Raw genomic sequence first — 21,052 nt, 5'->3', positions numbered from 1 at the left:
GGCTTTTGATGGTATTGAAATTAGCTAAAATTAGCCCTTTCGCTCACGAGCTTCGATGAAGGTACGTGTATCGGCTTAAAATATTATAAAAATCGGAGCTTTTTCTAATCAAATTAATGTTTTAGAAAGAGCAAGACATGCACTATGAGCTACTCAACGTATATTGATAGATATCATCGCGTTGATTTGTACGAGCAAAAAGAAAATACAGAATTGTCGGCCATTTTCGGCGGCGGCTGGCACCTAGAAATGCGATTTTCGATTTTTTTTCGATTCCGAAAAAACTAAAGCGCTTCAGGACCTTTGAATGGTATTTTCGAAAACAACTCACTATAGAGGTTATTTGGGTAAAATATGAAGAAAACGAAACTTTCCCGATTGTCCTCTCATTCTCGGCATTTAGAGGAACTGGCTCTTAAAAACCTAGACCATTAAAATTTCCTTTCTTGTCTAATTTTCTGCACTAGAATCACAACTTGCTCATACAAAACCTTCTATCGGACTGTTATTCTTGCCTTGAGTCATGTGGGGGATCTCTGGTGATGTAATCTATTTTTAGAAACTGTGCCCGACGTTATTGCATGCTTTTGGAGGCCACTTTCCCTATGCGAAAAAGACCCTAAAATGCGACGAAAAACATCGCCGAAAAAGAAAAAACAAAACAAAACAAAACAAAAGAACGCTAAAATGCTGAGCAGACCCACCGCCCACCCCAGGGGAAATTCCATATAAAAATGACGGGGTTGCTCGTCGTATCATTTAGGGGTTAAGAAAGGGGGTTTGGATACCTCTCAGGGTTTTCAGCCTAAAAAGGTCCACAGAGGGAGCTTTTGCAGTACCTTTGAGGATATTGAGTCGAAAAAAGTCAATGTCAGTTAATGTGTTGGAGAATCTTGGTACCTCTTAAGGGTTCCGACGAGCACCCCCGTCGTTTTTACGTGGGAGTCCCCTTCACTCCCCACCCCCAACCCCGATGGGGTTTACATGAATAACTTTTGCGCCCAAGGAAGACTCTAATCATTCGCGAAGGAAGCAGGGCAGTGATAAGAGAAAAAAGTCGGTCAGATTTATGTCGTCAAAAAAGGAGGCATCTGCTAGGGGTGTGATATAAATCAAAACTGAGGAGGACAAAGATGATTTATTTTGCCTGCATATTTCTTTGTTTGTTCCTTACGTGCTGTAATTGCCGTAACGAGCTTAGTGTAGTGATGATATCCAAGGAAGGAACCTATCAAACTTATTAAATTTACCAGTTTAGCGAATCATATATATATGTTATTTGCCGGCTGGGAGGTCCGTATGGTGAAAAACTGTGACCGAGGTCTTGAGTTCTCCAAAATTGTTTTTGCGGTGTGAAATTTCGTGCGAAGTTTGAAGTTTTACTAAAAAAACAATTTCTGTCAGTCGTTGCTTTTAAAATCGCTTCGTCACTTTTCTACCGTAAATTGAATAGCAGAAAGCGAGGAAATTCGTTAAGTGTATTCCACAGAAATTCTTCTGAATACAGCAAGATCAGAGAGGTAAACTCGACTAAAATTGACTCAAATTTTACGGCGAGAGAAACACAGGATTACGCGCCATTACAGCGCCAAGCTACAAACAATTAAGCAAACTCTCACAACTTCAAAACATTCAATTGAATTTACTTACAGTGACTTTCCTTGCCATTTTAAAGTGAACAGAGATAAACTTGCCTTGACTAATCGTCGATGGATGTGTAAAAAAGGCAAAAGATTGACGATTACCGCTAACTTTTAGGAGCGAAATTTAGGCAGCGGGAAAAAAATCCGGCCTGTGGGCCGTATCTTGAAAAGCTAGACCGGTCACGTGCGTATGATTAGCCAATCAAATTCGAGGATTTAGGATTCCGGTCGGCTCAGATGCTTGAGAAAAAAATAAAGGTTGTTATCTTGATGCTCAATGATACCTGTTTCTCATATTCACATAACAGGTTTATTGTGACGTGACTGCGAATCACAGGGGGTGGGTACTTATTGCCCGATTCTCAAACAGTGACAGTAAAAACTGGATGCGTGACGATGGACTCTGGTGGTATGACCAACAGGTTGCCATGGGAACAACAACAGATCCATCCATTAACGCTGACATGATCTCACCAGCCTTTTGGTTGGTCCGAGGCAGAGAGTTTAAGATCACGCGCAGTGATGACCCCAGTCATACTCCTCTGTTACAGACCACAGGTAACTGTTTGGCTGGACAAACATTCCGATCAAAAGTCACAAGTTATGGCGACTTTAGAAATGGCAAAGTTTGGGCCAGTAACCAGTGCCTGGGAAGCTGCAGGGTTCAATATGGCGGTCAGTACAAGTCAACAGACGGGTTTCAACAGGCTGAGTGCAGTGGAAACATCCAAAGCGCCAACAACATCGGCTTCTGGTGTGATTGGGACCATGGTGATGGATCAGTGCTGATGATTGGTGGAGGAGGAAAAGCTTGTGCACGTTCTGATCACGGGATTGGAATAACAGAAACTAATTATGCTTCTTTCGTTGATCTTGGTAAGAGCCAAACTGAATATGACTTTGGTTATGATGGTCAGACAAGTAACTCTCCATCCCAGTCCTACTCGTTAAATCTATGGATTCGTTGAGTAGGACTAATCACAAGCTTCATCTTCAAGAAAGTTACGTTTCAAGTTATTGTTGAACTCTAAATTTGTTTTTCTAAGATAAATTTTCATACAAGTGCTCATCAACAACATTGCACAGGATTTGACAAAATTAATTCAGTTTAATTCATTTTGGTTTACATTTCTTTTTCATAAGAACGTCATCAGACATTAGGAATGAAAAACGATTTTATCTGACATAAATTTCTGGCCAGATTTCTGCTCTATACATTAAAATATTGTCAACAACAGAGATACGGCAATAAAGTTTAATAACTAAGCTTGCCTAGCAAGAAAATATTAATTTCTTGGGATCGAAGAAATGCAAGCAACTCAATTAATAATAAAAATAAAATAACTTTAAAAAAAGACTCAATTAACTTACGTTTTTGAACACCTTTATTTTCTCATTGTAAATATAAATATTGTAACATTATTAGTTAGTTAATATATAGTTTGTTTTAATGAGGTAACCGTTATAGTCTTGTTTATCTGGAGGGTAAATGAGCTGTTAGGTTTTCGAGTTAAACTACAGTCTAATTATGTCTAATTGTAGGACAGGAGAGATGAAGAAAGAATTTGCAGTTTACAGTTTGGTTTAAGGGAGAACAAAAAAAAAATTATCTATGTTGTAGGACGAAAACATAAATAGATAGATAAACAAACAAAATCCATTAGGTGCTTGGGGTTTCTGGTTTTATGGTATTGTTTAAGGGTAATGCATAAGTGACGCGGTTTCCGTGATTTTGAGTTTAAATGATAGTGATTTAATGATTGTTCAATTCTGTTGTCGATTTAGTATTGACAAATATTTTGATAATTTTTATATAAGACCTGTATCTTTGTGTGTGATATAATCAATGCTATCAACATCAGCTCATCTATAAAGACGACCAAAAAGACGAGAAAATTTATATTTCAGCAACGCTTGTATAACTTAGACGTTAGAAGAAAGCAAATTTAGTCGGGAAATTAAAACGAACAGAGGACTGTAAAGTAAAACTTAGCTCTTATTAACCGAGCAGGAGCTCTGTACGGGAGAATCTTGACCGAGGTTGTGAGTACAGACCGAACGCAGTGAGGTCTGTACTCACGACCGAGGTCAAGATTCTCCCGTACAGACCGACGTAGCTCGGTTAATAAGATGTTTATTATATGGCAAAGAAGGAAACTTTAATTCGTTTAATGTAACTGGTTTGTACTAGCTGACATTTTGCTTGCGAACGGCGATGAGCTTAACTTAAACCTGCCGAGATTTGCTCGTCCTCTTTACTTTTTTTTTTGTCATCAGGCTTTTTGGCACTTCCATAAATGATTGAGAAGAAAATAAAAGAAAATGGTGAACAGTTTTCAAATTTTAGTTTGCTACTTTTTCAACGCAAAATGAAACCGGTCTGGATGCCGATCTAGATGGGAAAATCTAGACCGCGGTCAATATCGATTTCAGCCAATCAAATTCGTGAATTCGGTAGTTCCCAGTCCTTGTGAGACACAGCCATATAATAAACTGCTATTATTAAGCAGTTGTTAAAGTTATTTGAGTTGAAGTTATTTGGGTTATAATAACGAGAAGGGCAGCTCTGAAATCTCTGCCGTGTTGGTCGAGTCACAATCATATAACCACGGCGTGCGCTGTTAGTATAGTAGTTGCACTTGCGGTGAGGGGAGGGGAGTCCAAAAATAAAACCTGCGGAGGGGGTTGGGAAAGGCCACTTGGTCGCAAGCGAGCTTATGTCCTTTGTCCGCCACGTGGGAGCAACGAGAAACTATATATAGCCTGTGAAAAAAAGAAGTCCCTTTGTAAGGCGACTCGCTCCATCGACTCTCTTCGAAGCAGTAAACAAGTGAATGTGCTTGCAAGATACGACAAAACAGTTTTTGACTCCTGCTGTTTTTTTTGTTTTTGTTTTTTTTTTTTTTAAAGCTAGCTAGCTTTGTCGATCGACCCCGCGAATCTTGGTCATTAATCGGACCTGAGGGCTTGGTTCACTTATCTTAAGAACAATGTGTGACCTGGGCGTCTTTTTCTGCTTGGGGTCCCCGCGAGCGGCTAGGACTTCGGACGAGCTAGATGAGAACAGTGATTAATAGTCTGTGCGCGAGGGTAAAAAGTGGTTACTTCCGGTTCATTAACGTGAACTTTGTCGCACGAACAGTTACCGTATTTACTGCATTACACGCCCGCCTCCAATAAACGCCGCCCCTGAATAAACGCCACATTTTAGAGCAGAAATATTAATAAATTCAAAAAGTAAATGCGGTAATAATCAAGTTTGAGCAAGCCTAAAAAACTTATTTTCCTTGATTGCAATTGTAACAATGTTTTTTAATATCAGTACATTCGAAGCTCAAAGGAAAATTATCAAAACACGAGAACAATATGCGGTAGTTCAGCTTTTCTTGCTTTCATTGATAACAATGTTGTTCAGTTGGAAGTGAGTACACTTCAATGCTCTGAATGCTCTTTCAATGCTCTTACCATACCATTGTTTGCGAGAAATAAATTTGATTTTAAATAACACCGCCCTTGTACAAACGCCGCCCTCGAGTAAACGCCGCACCCGAATCACGAAAAATTTAATAGACGCCGCGACGTTTAATTGAGTAAATACGCTAGGACATTTTCTGGAACACCCAAGTTCGTGTAGTTAGAGATGCTCACTTTCTCATGTTAGTTACAAATGTACGCTGACTACACCTGATCATACGATCGGACTCCGTTATGTAAAGGTCAGGGCTGGTCGTCGGAAAATTTGAATTATACCCTGAACGAGACCAATCTCGGTGTGACTCGAGCTTTATTTGACTCCTAAAAGATACCACTTGAAACGCAATAGGTTTGATTACCAGACGCTGTTCGGAAAAGGAGCCCGCGCTAGTAGACCGGACTCGAGAGACCAGCGGAAATCGAGCCTGAAAACGGAAATAAGAGCGTTTCTTTTATCACTATTTCTTCGAATGCACCCTAAAATATCTTTAAACAACTAATAATAGTGACGTTTCAACACCCTAAGTGCGAGCAGAATCCTTGATTTATACCCCTAAGGGAGACGACGAGCATCTCTGATCTTTTCATATTAGTCCATGGGCCAAGACTCCAAAAAATAACATTTCTGTACCACTTAGGGGGAGTAATGCTACCATATATTTTTGAAAACTGCAATTACTCTAGTTTCATATTATGTATGATAGCAATGCTAAATGAGTAGCTTAATAGGATTTATCACGTGACAAAGTGACGTCACTCATTTCTACAGAATTATCAGGATACAAGCAATGACTGCTTAAAAGTAGTATTTCCCTGCTCAATAACTATACGTAACGGGTACTTTATATGTGCAATGATAGAAATTTCTGCCAGATGAGTTTTTAAGCCACTTAGTTAAAACTTGCATGAGCTTTAAGGATTTTGTTTCCATGGCAACGCTGAAAAATATTTAAATTTCAACAAAAGAACTTTTAAGTAATTTTTTAATGCATTGATCTCGCAGAATTTTCGCCAAACGAAAGCAAGAGAAACTACGTAATTCACAACTAATGATTTGGTGAGATGCAATTGCTACCAAGATAGTGGTTCTCAATTAATACCTGTCGGCCTTCTTGGATCCGCCATCTTGGATCCGCCATCTTCGCTGTTAAAACACCATTATTCTAAAGCAGAATGTGGCAAAAGTGTTTGAAAGTTGAAAGCACTTTCCCTTTTGATTTAAAGCACTCATTATGCAATGAAAAAAACTTTTGAAAATCTCCCTTATGTTAAAGAAGCCCAAAAATTTAAAAGAAATTTAGAAATATTGCTATAAAAAGAAAGCATAATTCACCAGGAGGAGTAGTTTCACAATTTCTTCAACACTATCTTCTTAATCTAGCTTAACGGATTATTTATATTGATATTTAAAATGCCTTAATTTTCCTGATCCTCCTCGTCATCAGAGCATTGTGCATCAAGAATCTCCTCCTCCTCAACACTATTAGAGAGTTTAAGAAAACCACGACGGCAACGGCAACGAGAACGTCACCAAACAAAAGGTTTAATGAGCAGATCAATTAGAGACCGTAAACAACCCACGATGGCAACGGCAACGAGAACGTTATCAAACAAAAGATTTAATGACCAGAACAATGGCTGTGCAAGTGCGTTATAAATCTTTGTACATTTCTTTGCCGTCCTCTTCAAAATAACAGCGTGAAATGACTTGGTTCTGCGTATTTTGGGGAAGGTGAACGGCAGCGGCTAATGTTTCGTATTTTAATTTGGAATGCAACTCTGGCATTACACATTTAGCTTGAGTAAGTTCTGGGACAGATAGGTGCACCAAACAAATCTATACTGCTGCGAAATTCGAAGGTAAAATATAAAACCATTTTTTACTGGACGTCGTCTCTGGCGTCGTCGTCGTCATTACTTAAGGCCCCTATTGTCGCATTCACGAAGGCGGTATATATCAGTGCATTTAAGGCTATTTGTAAGGCAGGTTGGCACGTGGACAGCTTGCATGATCTTGCACAAAAACAGGAGAGAAACTCAAGAAGAACTGAAGGGGAGGGTTTGCCATTCATCCATTTGATCGATAAGTTGCAGTAATCCTCGACCCATCCTTGACCAACTAGTGAAAGGACTTGAGGGCAGCTCTGTAAACTTCTCCAAATAGCTGCTTGCAATTGGTAGTTTGCTCTCAAGGAGTACATCCTTAAACAACAGAAACAATCTGCACAGGGAGGTAGCTGGTTCGAGTCAACTTTGCCTTGTTTGGCACAGAATATCCTACAACAAAGTCCAATGGCGTTACAGACTCCACAACCATGCGATAATAATAAAAAAAAGCCTTAGACGCAATAACTACAGCTCTGTATGTGCTGCATGGAGAAACACTCTCGTACCAGCTTCCTCGTGCGTCAACCTTAGCTCCTTCCTTGCTGCTACTCCGATTGAGGAGAGTTCATAGCAGTAATCCTCGGTCGTTACGATGATTGTTTCCAGCGAACGTCTCTCTGTGCCTCTTATTTTGCCACTTTTCTGAAATTAATTTGCTCAGGAGCGATTTATTCTTGGAATTGGACAAGAACTGGTCCGCCATTGATGTATCTTGTAGTCTGCCTTGTAGTTTCTGACTTTATGACCGCTTTCTGAGCCTCTCTTCTCTCTCTTGTGGTTTTTGATGGAATTATTTCTGTAAACGTTGAAGACCACGTCAATACGCTGGCTGTCTGTTCCTTCATGCAAAACCATGGACATCATACTGTCACCCAATTCAGCAAATGTTTTCTGGTCGCCTCTTATCTTCTGGAGCATTACCATTTCGTCAAAAATTCGCCCGCACGGCTGAGGAATGCTGCTGTCATATTCTTCTAGCTGGCTCCTTGGCAAGTGATGATTTGTTGGTTCTCCTAAGTAATCCATCAGCCGTGTCAAGGGCCCAAGGGCGAGGTCCGAGAGGGTGGTTCAGTACATCATTCATCTTCAACGTTCTGTTCTCAGCATGATCACTTGAGCAAACTGCGCACGATCCGCTTTAATGACTACTTCCTTGCTTGACCCTATTTCTCCTTTCATCTTCTTGTTTAAGCTTTAAGGTTCGTAATTCTGACGCATAATTTCACCTTACGTTGGTCAGACTCAAGCCTGTCATGACAAAATGTCTCATAAGCCGTCTCTCCGAAAGCCTCTGCCGGAAGCATGCAGATCATTCTCTATCTCTGGAGTTGCGAGGTTGCCGGTCTACAGACAACTAGGTCTTACCTTTCTCCCTTAAAGGGATTAATCCAGCTTCCGTTGAGCATCGACATCATCAATTTCATGTCTTCTTCGTGTTGTGCGATCACCAGCGTTATATGGAGGTACAAGCGAGATTACTGGAGGATGAATGTTTCTTTTCCTTGTCCTAGCTTGCTCAGTTCTCAGGGAAAGGAAGGAGGTTCCGGGACCAAAATGCCTGGCTTAGACAGCAATAACATTTACTCGATGAGATGTTCCTGCGCCGTAAAGCGTCTCTTCTATTCTATCAATATTATATCCCACACAAGCGTTGCCTGAATATTTTTCGGCAAACGAACATCATTATCAGCCGTCACGGCCATTTTTTGTAAGCAAAGTGCTGTGTTTATTTCCTCAATTTGCGTATAGGCAATCCCATGCCCACATCGGCTTAACATCTGTATAAGTTCAACATTGCGGTTTGCAAAGTTTTTACTGCGTATGGTATTAGCATTTGCTTGGAAGGTTTTCCTCCAGTTATCCTGTATATAATGTCTTGCCCGAAAGAGTTGCCAGCAAGGCACCGGTGGCGATGAGGATATTCCGTGTTCAGAAGATTTCGGTGGCCATGCCATTTCAGTGTCATTTGAAAGAATTGCATTACAGATGCACAGTCCAACTTGCTATTTTCCTTGACTTTACATAGTGTCAGCCCTGTTGTCGAATTGCTGAGATAAAGTTACCATCTCTCTGGCCAGTTGAGCATTTGAAAAATTTTTGGAAAGAACAAAAACTTTATTGTTGTTCAGGAGATCTTCAAATTGTAACAAGTCGCCGAAATCGTTTTCTAACTTTCTTCAGAAAGGTCTTTTTCCTTGATTCGGATATTTCAGTAGCGCCCATTGATCGCATGGAGATTACTGCTTCTCTCTCAGATCAACCATCTAAATAAGCCTGGGATTTAATAAATCTGATCAAATAAACTCAAACAGTTTGTCATAAGCTTGAGACTCTATATCAAAAAATTGGTTTTCATCCGCGTCGTGTTCACTGCGTTCCAAGTCAGTGTACTTGCTCGCTTTATCTGGTCAGGTACAATCTCAAAAGTACCGTCCATGGTAACACGCTTCAGCTGCTACCAAATCACGACAGGCAAGGTCAATAAGCCTACTATCACCCGCAGCAAAAGCAGCTTTTCTAAAGCATCTAAATACAAGTCAACCTACTGAGTCAAAGGGATCGCGTGTTCTTGTACATGCAGTCTTATTTTCGCAAAAAGTGTACATTTTCGAGCAAGTTCTGCTCGTGCTTGGCTCTCGCCGACGAGATCTTTGCCATTCGCTTTCCAAATTAAACTTCGAAATCTGTTTCGCGGCCGTTGTATGAAAAATGCTCTCCAACTAATCTCGCTTCATGCTAAAAAGACTTCGGCATTTCCTGTGATATATGACTTGGGGAATTTCTCCTTCCTTGGTATTCTCTGCCAATGAATAAAGCAATGGCCCGTGACTTTTAACTGTAGTCGTCTTCAAAAAATATTTCAAAGAGTCGAGAACTTTTTTAAGCAGTACTAATTAGCGGACTTTTATTATATGAGCAGTGAATAATACAAGTTTTAAAAGCTGGTCGCTTAGTTTGGTCAAGGAATAAAACAACAATTGAAACTGTATATGGCAGTCAAGTTTCCTTGAGTCGAACAGAGACTGTTGAATGTTTGTAAGTATTTTCTTCAGTGAGTATAAAAATACTAAGTGTTCCCTTTTTCTCTATATTACTTGATAAAAAGCGTGCAAACTGCGAAAATTTGGCAAGACCTTTTAAGTATTTACCATGCAGCGAGACCGTCATCTTAGACGTTACCCATGATGCTTTTAGAGTTTGAGCTGCATGGTTTCATTTAAGTTTTTCTTTTTCAAATCAACTTATAAATTTTAGTTTTTAACCAAAAATGTTAAGAAAAGCTGTTAACTGTACAATGAAGTAATTTATTAATATTATAAACAAAGAACGCATTTAAAATAACTGTTTTAATGTGAGCCTCGTTTCCATGTCACAGCAATATTTTTGAAAAAAAGAAGTACGCAAAAAATACTGAAAGCTACTCTTTCACGATTGCTATCATGTAAATTTGAAAAGTCCTTCATACAACCTTTCATCAGATGTCTCTCACATTTTCTCCCCTCGAGTGGTACCGAGAACCTGGCCTGGCCCATGGACTATATGGGAGTCGCCACCAGGGGCGTTTTCTATGTGTATATTTAGCGTTGTTCTCTCTTCAAACGCAGGCTTAAATCTACCTTATAGTTCGTGTTTACTAACATGGAACTGGTGTGAGCCCACTCCCGTTCTCAGAGCTCTTACTCGACCTTCTTACAATGAGTAGCACTGGGAACGACACTGGTGGGATCCAGGCTTTATCGTTGGGTCTTTTGGCGGGAACGGCTTAGTAGCGTTTGGATTGACTGTAACACTTTAACTGAAGGTTAGCAGCCCAACATGGCAATACATGAATACAAAGCTCATAAATTTATCAAGAACCTCAGAGCTATAGATTACATCAACGGCAGTCAGAAAATAAGTAAATAAGTAAATAAGTAAATAAGTAAATAAGTAAATAAGTAAATAAATAAATAAATAAATAAATAAGTAACAAAAAAGAAATAAAAACTTTCGGCGGAGGTGACAGGACTTAGGCACCACTTAAACTAAATAAACGATTACAAATTTTGTTTGTTTGTTTTTTGTTTTTGTTTTTGTTTTTGTTTTTTTTTTGTTCTTTTGTCTTCAAAAACGTTCCCTATGTCGAATGTTTTGGCACTACTGAAGATATGTGCAGGTTGATTAATCGAGAGTTAAAAACCGGGCACGTATCCTGCGAGGTTGATTGAAAAGACATTTTCAGCCCATTTACACCGTCGTGTAACTGTAGTAGTTTGTCGTGGAGAATCAAACATTCTTTTGTGAACAAACTGAGCTATTTTGTTCAAGTTAAAATCAACTTGGTTAGTTTATTTGCACGCAAGAAAACGAGTACATTTAGGAGATTTAGTGATCTTCACCTAATCGACTACTTTAATTTCTCCGTTCTCTTAAATCCCGGGTGAAAGGTTTTTTGTAAGTTTATAACAAATAAATATCAGAGTTTTAAGTCGACATTCAACACACATTTGCTTTGCAAACTACGCACAGCACTTCTCCATTTTATTGCTCGTACGTTTTCCAAGATGCATCGAAATGTCTTAAGCTGGTAAACCAAGTCGTGTTCCACAAATTTCCCACTTCTTGCCCTTCAATAATCATTTTAAAAATTATCAATTCTATTGAGATGAAATCAGACTGTTAATCAAAATACAATACCACAAGGCTAAAAATTCGGCCATCAGCTTAAGTGCCTCGCTTTAAAGAAAAAATAAAAATTATTCGGCCGTGTATAAATTCGTCTTTGTTGGCAATAACGAGTGCGTTTATGAGGGGGAAACACACTTTTGTCGAAAACAGGAAGGTAAGAATATGGCACGTGAAACACAAAAAAAACAAATGAAAATTTACAGTCAAGCATTTAATCTTACAAAGTTGTGATCCTTAAAAGAAAAAAAGAAACAGCTTCGAAATTACTTGTACTATTAATTTTTAATGTATAAAATATTTTACCAGCTATAACTGAATTAACTTACGGAGACGGGCTAGCGTCACTCAGCACTGTTATTAACGAATAAGTCTCGATCATTCGCTTTCATGTTGACCCCAGCAAGATTTTCAGGAAACTCACCGAGCTCCTCTGAGAATAAAAATAACGATAATCATTCCAGGAAAAAACACTATATTTATCATCCTTGGCACTTCAAGGTTAGGTTCTTCCTGAACGATGTCAGATCAATTGATAACGGCTTCGCTATACAGTTATGATTTGGCATGTCTCGTATACAGGAACACGAAACTGCTGCTAAAAGGAAATCAAACGTTCAGTTTAACAAATAAAGAAGCCCCGAGTGTGCTCTGTTCTGTTGTAAAGCACGCAGGAAGCGGTAGAGCACGAAAGAAGTGTAGGGGAAAACACGAGACGTAGTCGAGTGTTTTTCCCTACTTCTTGAGTGCTCTACCGCTTCCTAAGTGCTTTACAACAGAACACAGCACAGTCGAGGCTTCTTTATTTGTTTTATGATAAAGAATCAGATCATTTCCCCACGCATTCGGCTGAATTTGCAAACCAAACTTTATTTTCCAAACGAGCAAAAGTGGCGTCAGCCGTGCACTGTTCTCTGATAAAGCACGCTAAAATAAGCCAATCACAATCCTTGTTAGAATTGTTCAAATAATTTGATTGGCCAACGAAGCGACAGCTGTCAATCACAAACTGGACTTCGGCTAAGCTTTCAGTTTCGAGAAGTTTGAGCGGCTTTTGAGAGAAGAACGATGCCTTCAAAGTTCGCTTTTAAGTTAATTTTTAAATACGGATCTCAAGGCAGGTAAAGGTTTATAGTCCAGAGGAATCCGGCCGTATTGTGGCCCGTGAAAACGAGCACTTTTCCAGTGGAAATTACGAAACGCGGAGCTCAAAGCTTGTGGATGAAAATGCGAAATGCCGGGTTGAATTTGAAAGGAGCTACAGTTATTTACGGCTTGTAGCCGCATGCAGCAAGATTGCCCGAACTAGCGTAAAAGTTAGAAAGACTTAACGGCTCCCACTGGTTCTACTTCGAGCACAGAAGAGAATATCAGAGCAATTTTTCCACTGACCACTCGTCGGTTTACTTCGCTGAGATGACCGGAGAACGAGCGTTACTACACTGCATGTAAGTGTTGTTTGAGCAAATGAGCATTTTTAATTGTAAATTTACAAAAAATAAAGCTTCTCATCATAAACAGAGACAGTTCAATTGTTTTCTGTCGTTGTTTTACTTCTTAGTATAATTTCTGCCTTCGTAACAAAATTAATGTCTTTGTCGAAGCACTGTTTAGGTTGAGAATTTGTGTATTTCGCTACAGCTGTACATGTTTTGTCGGCGGGAATCTAGCAAAACTTGTTATTTTAGTACAGTTTTAACACTACTGTTGCTAACAATGGTCTCTGTGAGCCATATTTACTGCAGAAAAATAGCTCGCTTCCAGTGCGTTTGTCTGAGTCACAGGGGATGTTTAATTTGGGTCAAATTTGTCAAAATTCCGAAGCAAAAATTTGGAAGCCAACTTACCGTTATCAACCCGTGCTCTGTTCTCTGATAAAGCACGCTGTTTCAGCCAATCAGAGCGCGCGTTATATGGAAACTTTATTATGATTATAGTTACACGACAGTCGAGCTTGTTCAGACAACTGTTTGTTATTTAGAACCGATAATGGAACCAAAGAAGAAAACTTCCTCCAAATGTGGCGACGTTCTCCACAAAGGTTCTTCGTTTCTGTCCTTTATTTCGTTGTTGTTGATTGTTGCGCTGTTTTTGAGAATGGAATCGATAAACAGGAAAACAGAAATAAACGAACTGCGAATTTCAAAAGTAGAAAGTCGCGTCGAAATCAGATCACTGCAGACAACAGATCACAGAAACGAAATGGACACACCAGAGAGTAAGTAGACGACCTTTTTTGATCGTCAGTTTTATTCATTTATAGGTTACAGTACTGAGTCATTTAGATTAATCTTTATTGAATAAGGGTCGGGAAAATTGATTGTAAGAAACACCTGTCGCGTCTTCTGAAAGAAATTATTCTTGTCTGAACTTTTTAGCACAAATTACTAGGAGGATACAAAAAAATATCTGGCTCATACATTTAGAATACTCGTAACTTAATTTATTCTTCGTTGACACTTGTGATGTGTTTTCAACAGAAGTGAGATTCCACTTTAATATACGTGACTGATTAAATTACGGGAAGTCTGCGTACTGAACTTAGTTTTAAAGATGACAAAACTAATCATCTTGTTACACTAATACCAAAAGAGCGAAGTTCTGGTTAGTTCTCTCCCTTGACTTCTCTTTTTGTTCTTTATTACAGAGCGACTTTAAAGACCTCTGAGCAAGTCGCGATATACGGAACTGGGAGGTGGGAGGGGGGGAGGGCAGGGGGGAGCCCGGGGGAATTAGGGAGCGGGAGGCGTGAGAGAAAAGGGCGGGAAGCGGGAGGTTCTGACCTCCCTGTCTCCCTTCCCACGATATATAGAGTTCCATTTATTTTTGCCTTGGTATAAGAAGTGAAATATTTGGCATACCTTCACGGGCTTTAAACCTAATGTCTGAAACGGCAAACCCGCCAGCTTCCGGAGGTCGACTTTTTTCTTGAAAGAAAAAGCAGAGGTCTGCACGTAGCCTAGAGTAAAGCTATTTTCATTTTCATTTCCTGTTTCTTTTAGATTTCAAAAAGACAACAGACACCAAATTTCGCCGCAGCTTGATCTCAGTCAGTAACGAAACTCTCAGCTTAGAAGATGTCCGTAGTGAAATCACCAAACAGTTCAATAAATTCAAACCAGCATCATTGTGTCAGCCATTGAAGAAAGTGTGTGTCCCAGGCCCTCCCGGCAAGAAAGGAAACAAAGGTTCTCGAGGGAGACGAGGCGCTAAGGGTAAAAAGGGAGTGCAAGGCAACATGGGTTTACCCGGAAGACACGGTCAGCAAGGCATTATGGGAAATCAAGGGCCAAAAGGAGAAAAGGGTGAAAAGGGTAAATCACTGTAAAAGGCAATCATGAAATCGAAAATTATACTTGCAATTGAGAGAATTTGTGGCGATGATATGTCAGGGCACTTTTAGAATCATAGGAATTGTTTATTCATCCATATATTCTTCTATAATTTTAATTCAGTCGTCCGTTCGTTTTTTCTTCCCTGGCTTTCACGTTCTTCGGTTCACTTGTTCACACCATCGTTCCCTTGCAATCTCTCCTGCTGAATACCGGAATATGTACTCCTAAACAAACGACACATCTAGAAAAAACGGATAATACATCACACCTGTACTCAACTATTCATTTGTTTTGTCATCTTTACCTTCTGGTTTTAGCGGAAGTTTATAGTTATATGATATAGCCATTACTCCTGTCCCTGCTTAGATGTAAATTATTAAAATAGTCATATTTTTGCATTGACTTAAATCATGGATTCAGACTAACCTTCTAAACTGATTTTTTTCTTCTAAATATATTAAATGATTTCGCGACACAATTTATAATAAACAGGTGACGCTGGACCCAGAGGGTTCATGGGATTGAAGGGAGATCCCGGTGGGTCAATTTCATCTCCAGAGGTTACTGTATCACCTGTCACTCAAACAGTTACTGAGAACCAGACCGCTACATTTAACTGCTCGGTTAGAGGGAACCCAAGACCTACGGTGACCTGGAGTAAAGTCAATGGTTCTCTTGTGGCAGGGGGCTGGTCAACCGATCAAAATGGCGGCCTTGAAATAACCAAGTCAACTTTCACTGACTCAGGATATTACACGTGTACAGCGGTGAACGTATTAGGAAAAGATAAGAAGACTGCTAAGCTTATTGTAGAAGGTAAAAATGAACCGTTTTTAATTAGTTATCTTTATCATCATTGTTGTTGCTCAAATTTAGTTTGATCAATTTATGTTAGCAAAGTTAAAATTGGACAATTTAACTACAAATAAAGTAAATACTGTTGTGCGTCTCTTGCTTTTAGAGTTTATAAAGTTTTCAGTTAACACAGCTGTGACTGTATCTCTCTTTGTTCTCAACAGTTGCCCCCCAGCTGGTCTCAGTACCAGGTCGTTTTCTGTTAATTGAGGAAGGCACTGTAGCAACAGTTACTTGTGAAGCCTTCAGTAACCCGCCGTCAGCAATCACGTGGACACGTGCGTTTGGGGCTTTGCCGAAAGGGCGAACTTCTGTTAGAAATGGTACTTTGATCATTAAAAATTTCTCCATGGCAGACTCTGGAACATATGTTTGTACCGCCAGCAACAAAGTTGGTTCAGTTACATCCATCACCACCTTGGGGTTTCAGAGACAAAAGTTTGGTAATGACTAGTATAACGCATAAACTTAGACTTTTTACAGGCCTCTGGTTTTCTTATTTTTTGTGCACCTTCCGAGCTCGCTGTATCTCTAAGTCTTATTTCTCTAAGTAAAAAAATAATAATCAAGAAAATAAAAGATAAAAAAACAAGAAACAAAAACAAACAAACAAGCAAACAAAAAACCGTCGGGGTGACATCACCTAACATCAAATTTAAAGTGCTACCATGACGAAAATTACTTCATTCAAATCTGAGCCATTTTAAGACATAACAAGTAGTTTGTACAAGAGTAAAAATTCTGTTTACTGTTTCCAAATATCTCTTTTCGTTCCAGAGATATTCAAGTTTTTAAAATATGTAAATTAGCCAAGTGATGACGTCATTCACTCAACCGAATTTTGATCACATATGATAAACAAGGATATCTCAGTCAATTTGCAACAGATATGTTGGATTTTTTTGCAGTAAGATTCTAATTGAGGTGCTCCGAAATATGAGCTTAACAATTTTTGTTACCATGGCAACATATATGGTTCCAGACCTCCACGATATTAAAGGCTTTTCTAATCACTTCTAGCGTTCTATATTGATATTTGCTAATGGTACCTCATCTGCATGATCCAGCAAGCATATAAATACGTTAGGTTTAGTTTGTGGCCTTGTTTGATGTTTTCCAAGGTTAAAATCACTAAAATATTTAAATCAGGCTAGAGGGAAATGGAAAAGAGTGGGTTGCCATGGGAAGAGAAATTGTTATAGCCGTAGGTGTGTCGCATTTAGAGCTATTAGTCTACATAGTTTCAGTGATTTCTGCTGCAAATTGACCAAGATAGTGTTATTTACATACTTGATTTAATATTTGCTTGAGTGTATGACGTCATCAATTATCTCATTTGCATATTTCACTCATTTTTCACGTTTAAATATCTCCGGATCCATTGCAGATATTTGTAAACGGTAAACGGCTTCTTTAATCTTTCGTAGAATTCTATGTGATTAACCTAAAAATTCACGGGGTAAATGTTTGATCATAGTAGCACTTTAAAGACGTGAGAATTATGTATACGCTTGGTGAAGATTCGCATTGAGATATTTGAAGCACAATGTATTTGAATTGCAGAATGTAGATTTAAAGACATTAGAGATTGTCGCTGTTATGTACTTACTTGTTTGCTTGCTCCCTTACTTACTTAATTACTTACTTTTTTCGTTCCGTAATTACAGATTCATGCGAAGCAATCAGGTATAAGATTTCAAAAAGAGTAACTGGAATTTATGAACTTGAAATCAAGCATTCCAAATTCCAGGTAAGATGGCTCATGTAATTACAGAATCAATCTATGAATAGAAAAAAAGCAAGTCTATCCTGAGGTAATTTCTTGAGTATCAGTATTACAAACTGCCATTTTAAACACCACCCATCCTTCATTAAAAGATTAAAAGCAAGCTATTAATTTCTTTCACATATCGTACCCTCAAAAAACCAAAAAGTCAAGCTTCCAAAGTATCTAAGATTGTAGAAATTTCGTACCCAATATATCACGGACATTCCAAGAGACGATTGTGCAAGGAATATGTCAGGAAAAAAGTCAACCACACGCCAGGGGTTAAAACCCGGCTTGAGCCTGCGATCCAATTGAAAACCAGTACCTAAGCAGCGGTCAATTTAAGAAAACACCCGACCTTGAGCTCTGAACCTGAGCCCACAATATGACCACGTGATATTGGTCAGTAGATACCTGGTTTTGATAGCTCTCAATTGACCATAATATTGATATCCAATACTTCAAGATTTACCTATAGTTATGGTGCCACTATCTTATTTTTCAAGGTATGGTGCTAAGCGTACTACCGACGTACCTACGTGCGGACAGTCACGTGACAATTCTTTTAGAACAATGGGTGACGAAACTTTTTAAGGTGTGGGGCTACATTTCCGCGCCTTCGGCGCGAAAGAGCTCCGCTATAAATTTGAGGGAGAGGTTTTAAATTCATTGGATTTAATCTTTTCCCCCCCAATGTTCTTTTAAAAGGTGTATTGTGACATGGGTGAACAAATAGGCTGGACACTAATCGCGCGATTCTCAAACAAAGACAGCAAAAATTGCATGCGTGACGACGGATTCTGGTGGCATGACCAACAAGTTGCCATGGGAACAACAACAGATCCATCCTTTAACTCTGACATGATCTCACCCGCCTTTTGGTTGGTCAGCGGCAGAGGGTTTAAGATCACGCGCAGTGATGACCCCAACCACACTCCTTTGTTACAGACCACACGTAACTGTTTGGCTGGACAAACATTCCGATCAAAAATCACAAGTTATGGCGACTTTAGAAATGGCAAGGTCTGGGCCAGTAACCAGTGCCAGGGAAGCTGCACGGTTCAATATGGCGGACAGTACAACTCAACAGACGGGTTTCAACAGGCTAAGTGCAGTGGAAACATCCAAAGCGCCAACAACATCGGCTTCTGGTGTGACTCAGGTGTTACAGGTGGTGGTGATGGATCGGTGATGATGATTGGTGGAGGAGGAAAATCTTGTTCCCGTGCTGATCACGGGATTGGAATAACAGAAGCAGACGCTGCTTCTTTTGTTGAAAAAAGAGACCCCGGTGAAAGTGAATTTGACTTTGGTTATGAAGCTCATACATATGGCGCTCCATCCCAGTCCTACTCGTTAAATCTGTGGATCCGTTGAGTGGGACTAATCGCAAACATAGGCTACATCTCCAAGGAAATAACGTGTTTCAGATTATGGTTGAACTCTAAATTTCTTGTTACAAAATAAATGTTGTGACAGGTGTTGATTACCAACATTGCAAAAAGACCACGAATTTTCGACAACTTAAGGTGGCCTTGGACTCTCACCACAATTTTTTTTTAACTCTGTAAAAAGTTGCATTTTATCATGCTTATCACAATGCGACAATAAAAAAATGGGGGTCGGAGTTATAAGTTCTTAAAGCTAAAATTAAGGGCGTTTTGATGGATCATCCTTTTGCTATAGTAACCTTTTGAGAAATGAAATGAACACCAACATATTCACCAATGATTGGGTAGTTTTTTTGATACCATGATTCCATCAAACGACATAGCGTGTTTATAACGACTCATTAAAATGTACGTCTTAGAAAGTACTGGAGACCGTTTTGATTCACCTCAAGATGGTCTTTTACCGAAAGGACTTACATACCCAAGTATAAGGGGCATAAAAGGTGACAAAGGAAAAAAAATGTTAAGGACCATGATGCAAAAATCTTATAAGTACACATCTTTAAAGCTTTCTTGTAAAGTTTAACTAAAATGTACTGAATTGAATCCATTTTTTGTGTGTACTTTTGGACTCTAAAAAAACCATTGCTTTATGCCTTGCTATGTTAAAATATAGGTACCAGTATGAAGATTTCTTAATTTAAATGTAAATCAATTAGTAATTAGAGCATAATTGTTTCGAAATACGTTTTTGCAAATAGTTAGAGATGTTGAATCTTCATGTTTCGTACAAAATGTTGTTTTTTTTTGGGCGGGGGGGAATTTATATTTTAGGGTATAGAGTAACGGAGTAACGAGAAAACGCGGAAAGAGTCAAAATTTAATTGAAAACGTTAAAAAGTTATAAAATCCTTTAAAAATGTGCACTCTACGTACGCGTCGGAGAAATTTGAAACGACCTTTTGACTCTGAAAGCGCATCAAATGTTTTCCGTCCACACTACGCGAGAGAAATTGAAAACACAACAGATACCGGTCTTTTGGATTTGTGTTTGAGGAAAACTCGGGTCATTGAAATCACATGATTATCGTGGTGTGATCGTTTTCGAAAAGCTCTGTTTTAAAACCGTTTCAGTCCACACAAGAAAGAACACAAAGCCGGCGTTTTCAAATTCTTTCGATTTGAAGAGTCCTTTCGAAAAGCTCCGTTTTCGTGACAGATTATTGAAGACGGTAAGCCTAACCGTAGAATAACGCTCCGTTTTCAAATTTCTCTGGCGCGCGTAGCGTGGACGGAGCCTTAGTTTCAGTATAAGTAGCCGCATGAATGCTAACACAATGACGAATTTATTTCAAGCAGCGAGTGATATTTGAAAATTCTCTCAAAATTGCACGAGGCTCTACGCAAGTGTAATTTGAAAGAATCATTAAATACCATGAGTTGTGTAAGTCTTTTGTTGCTCAAATTTTCATAAGACCCGTCATTTATTATGACTCAGAAAAGGCACGAACGCGCGCGCATTGATTTGCGCTGAGTGCAAATTAAAAACTACCGATATTTTTTTTTTTCTTGTTCCAGACAATGACAAAATAAGTAAATTTCTCAGTATTACACTATTTTCCGTAATTGGGTGTCATATTCAGTTGTGGATACTTCATTGCTAACGAGTTGCTGTATGAAAATACATTCCTCGTTTGACATTTTAGAGAAGTTTTATTGTGCTGTGTCAGTCAGTCAGTTATAGAGACAGGCTCAAAGTGATATTTTCAGTATTTTTTCTCTTGGTTGGGCTTATATTAAAGTGAATTTCTTCTTTGTTGTAAATTTATTGGGATTGCGAGTGTTAAATAAACACAGGACAGGATCATGTCTCTTGATAAACATGGTTCTATTTCCTTGTTAGCGTGGTTCCGTGTCCGAAAGAACAAGTCATTAGAAAGCTGGCGCATCGTTTTGCATTACATAATATTATGTTTGACAGCATAACTCCAGACCTCAATTTGACGCTCACCACTTACCTCGTCACCATTAGAT

At 39.0% G+C, this 21,052-nt stretch overlaps 2 protein-coding genes and 1 pseudogene across 2 annotated transcripts; 2 read left to right on the top strand and 1 right to left on the bottom strand.

Moving 5' to 3' along the window:
* Positions 1-1,419: 1,419 nt before the first annotated feature.
* LOC149105537 (uncharacterized) lies at positions 1,420-2,998 on the top strand. The gene has a single exon (XM_089270710.1). The coding sequence runs from the start codon at positions 2,030-2,032 to the stop codon at positions 2,609-2,611; it is 582 nt and encodes a 193-aa protein (XP_089126836.1). The 5' UTR covers positions 1,420-2,029; the 3' UTR covers positions 2,612-2,998.
* A 3,954-nt stretch (positions 2,999-6,952) lies between these two features.
* Positions 6,953-8,309, bottom strand: LOC149105536 (uncharacterized; annotated as a pseudogene).
* Positions 8,310-13,614: 5,305 nt separating this feature from the next.
* LOC149105535 (uncharacterized) lies at positions 13,615-20,842 on the top strand. Its single transcript, XM_089270667.1, has 6 exons — positions 13,615-13,887; positions 14,672-14,983; positions 15,497-15,820; positions 16,024-16,302; positions 17,527-17,609; positions 18,336-20,842. The coding sequence occupies exons 1-6, from the start codon at positions 13,659-13,661 to the stop codon at positions 19,002-19,004; spliced, it is 1,896 nt and encodes a 631-aa protein (XP_089126793.1). The 5' UTR covers positions 13,615-13,658; the 3' UTR covers positions 19,005-20,842.
* Positions 20,843-21,052: the final 210 nt, after the last annotated feature.

The sequence above is a fragment of the Orbicella faveolata genome, unplaced genomic scaffold (assembly GCF_042242905.1).
Source record: "Orbicella faveolata isolate gen_17 unplaced genomic scaffold, um_ofav_v1 contig_34, whole genome shotgun sequence".
NCBI classification, from domain to species: domain Eukaryota; kingdom Metazoa; phylum Cnidaria; class Anthozoa; order Scleractinia; family Merulinidae; genus Orbicella; species Orbicella faveolata.
This window is presented reverse-complemented; position numbering and strand designations above follow the sequence as displayed.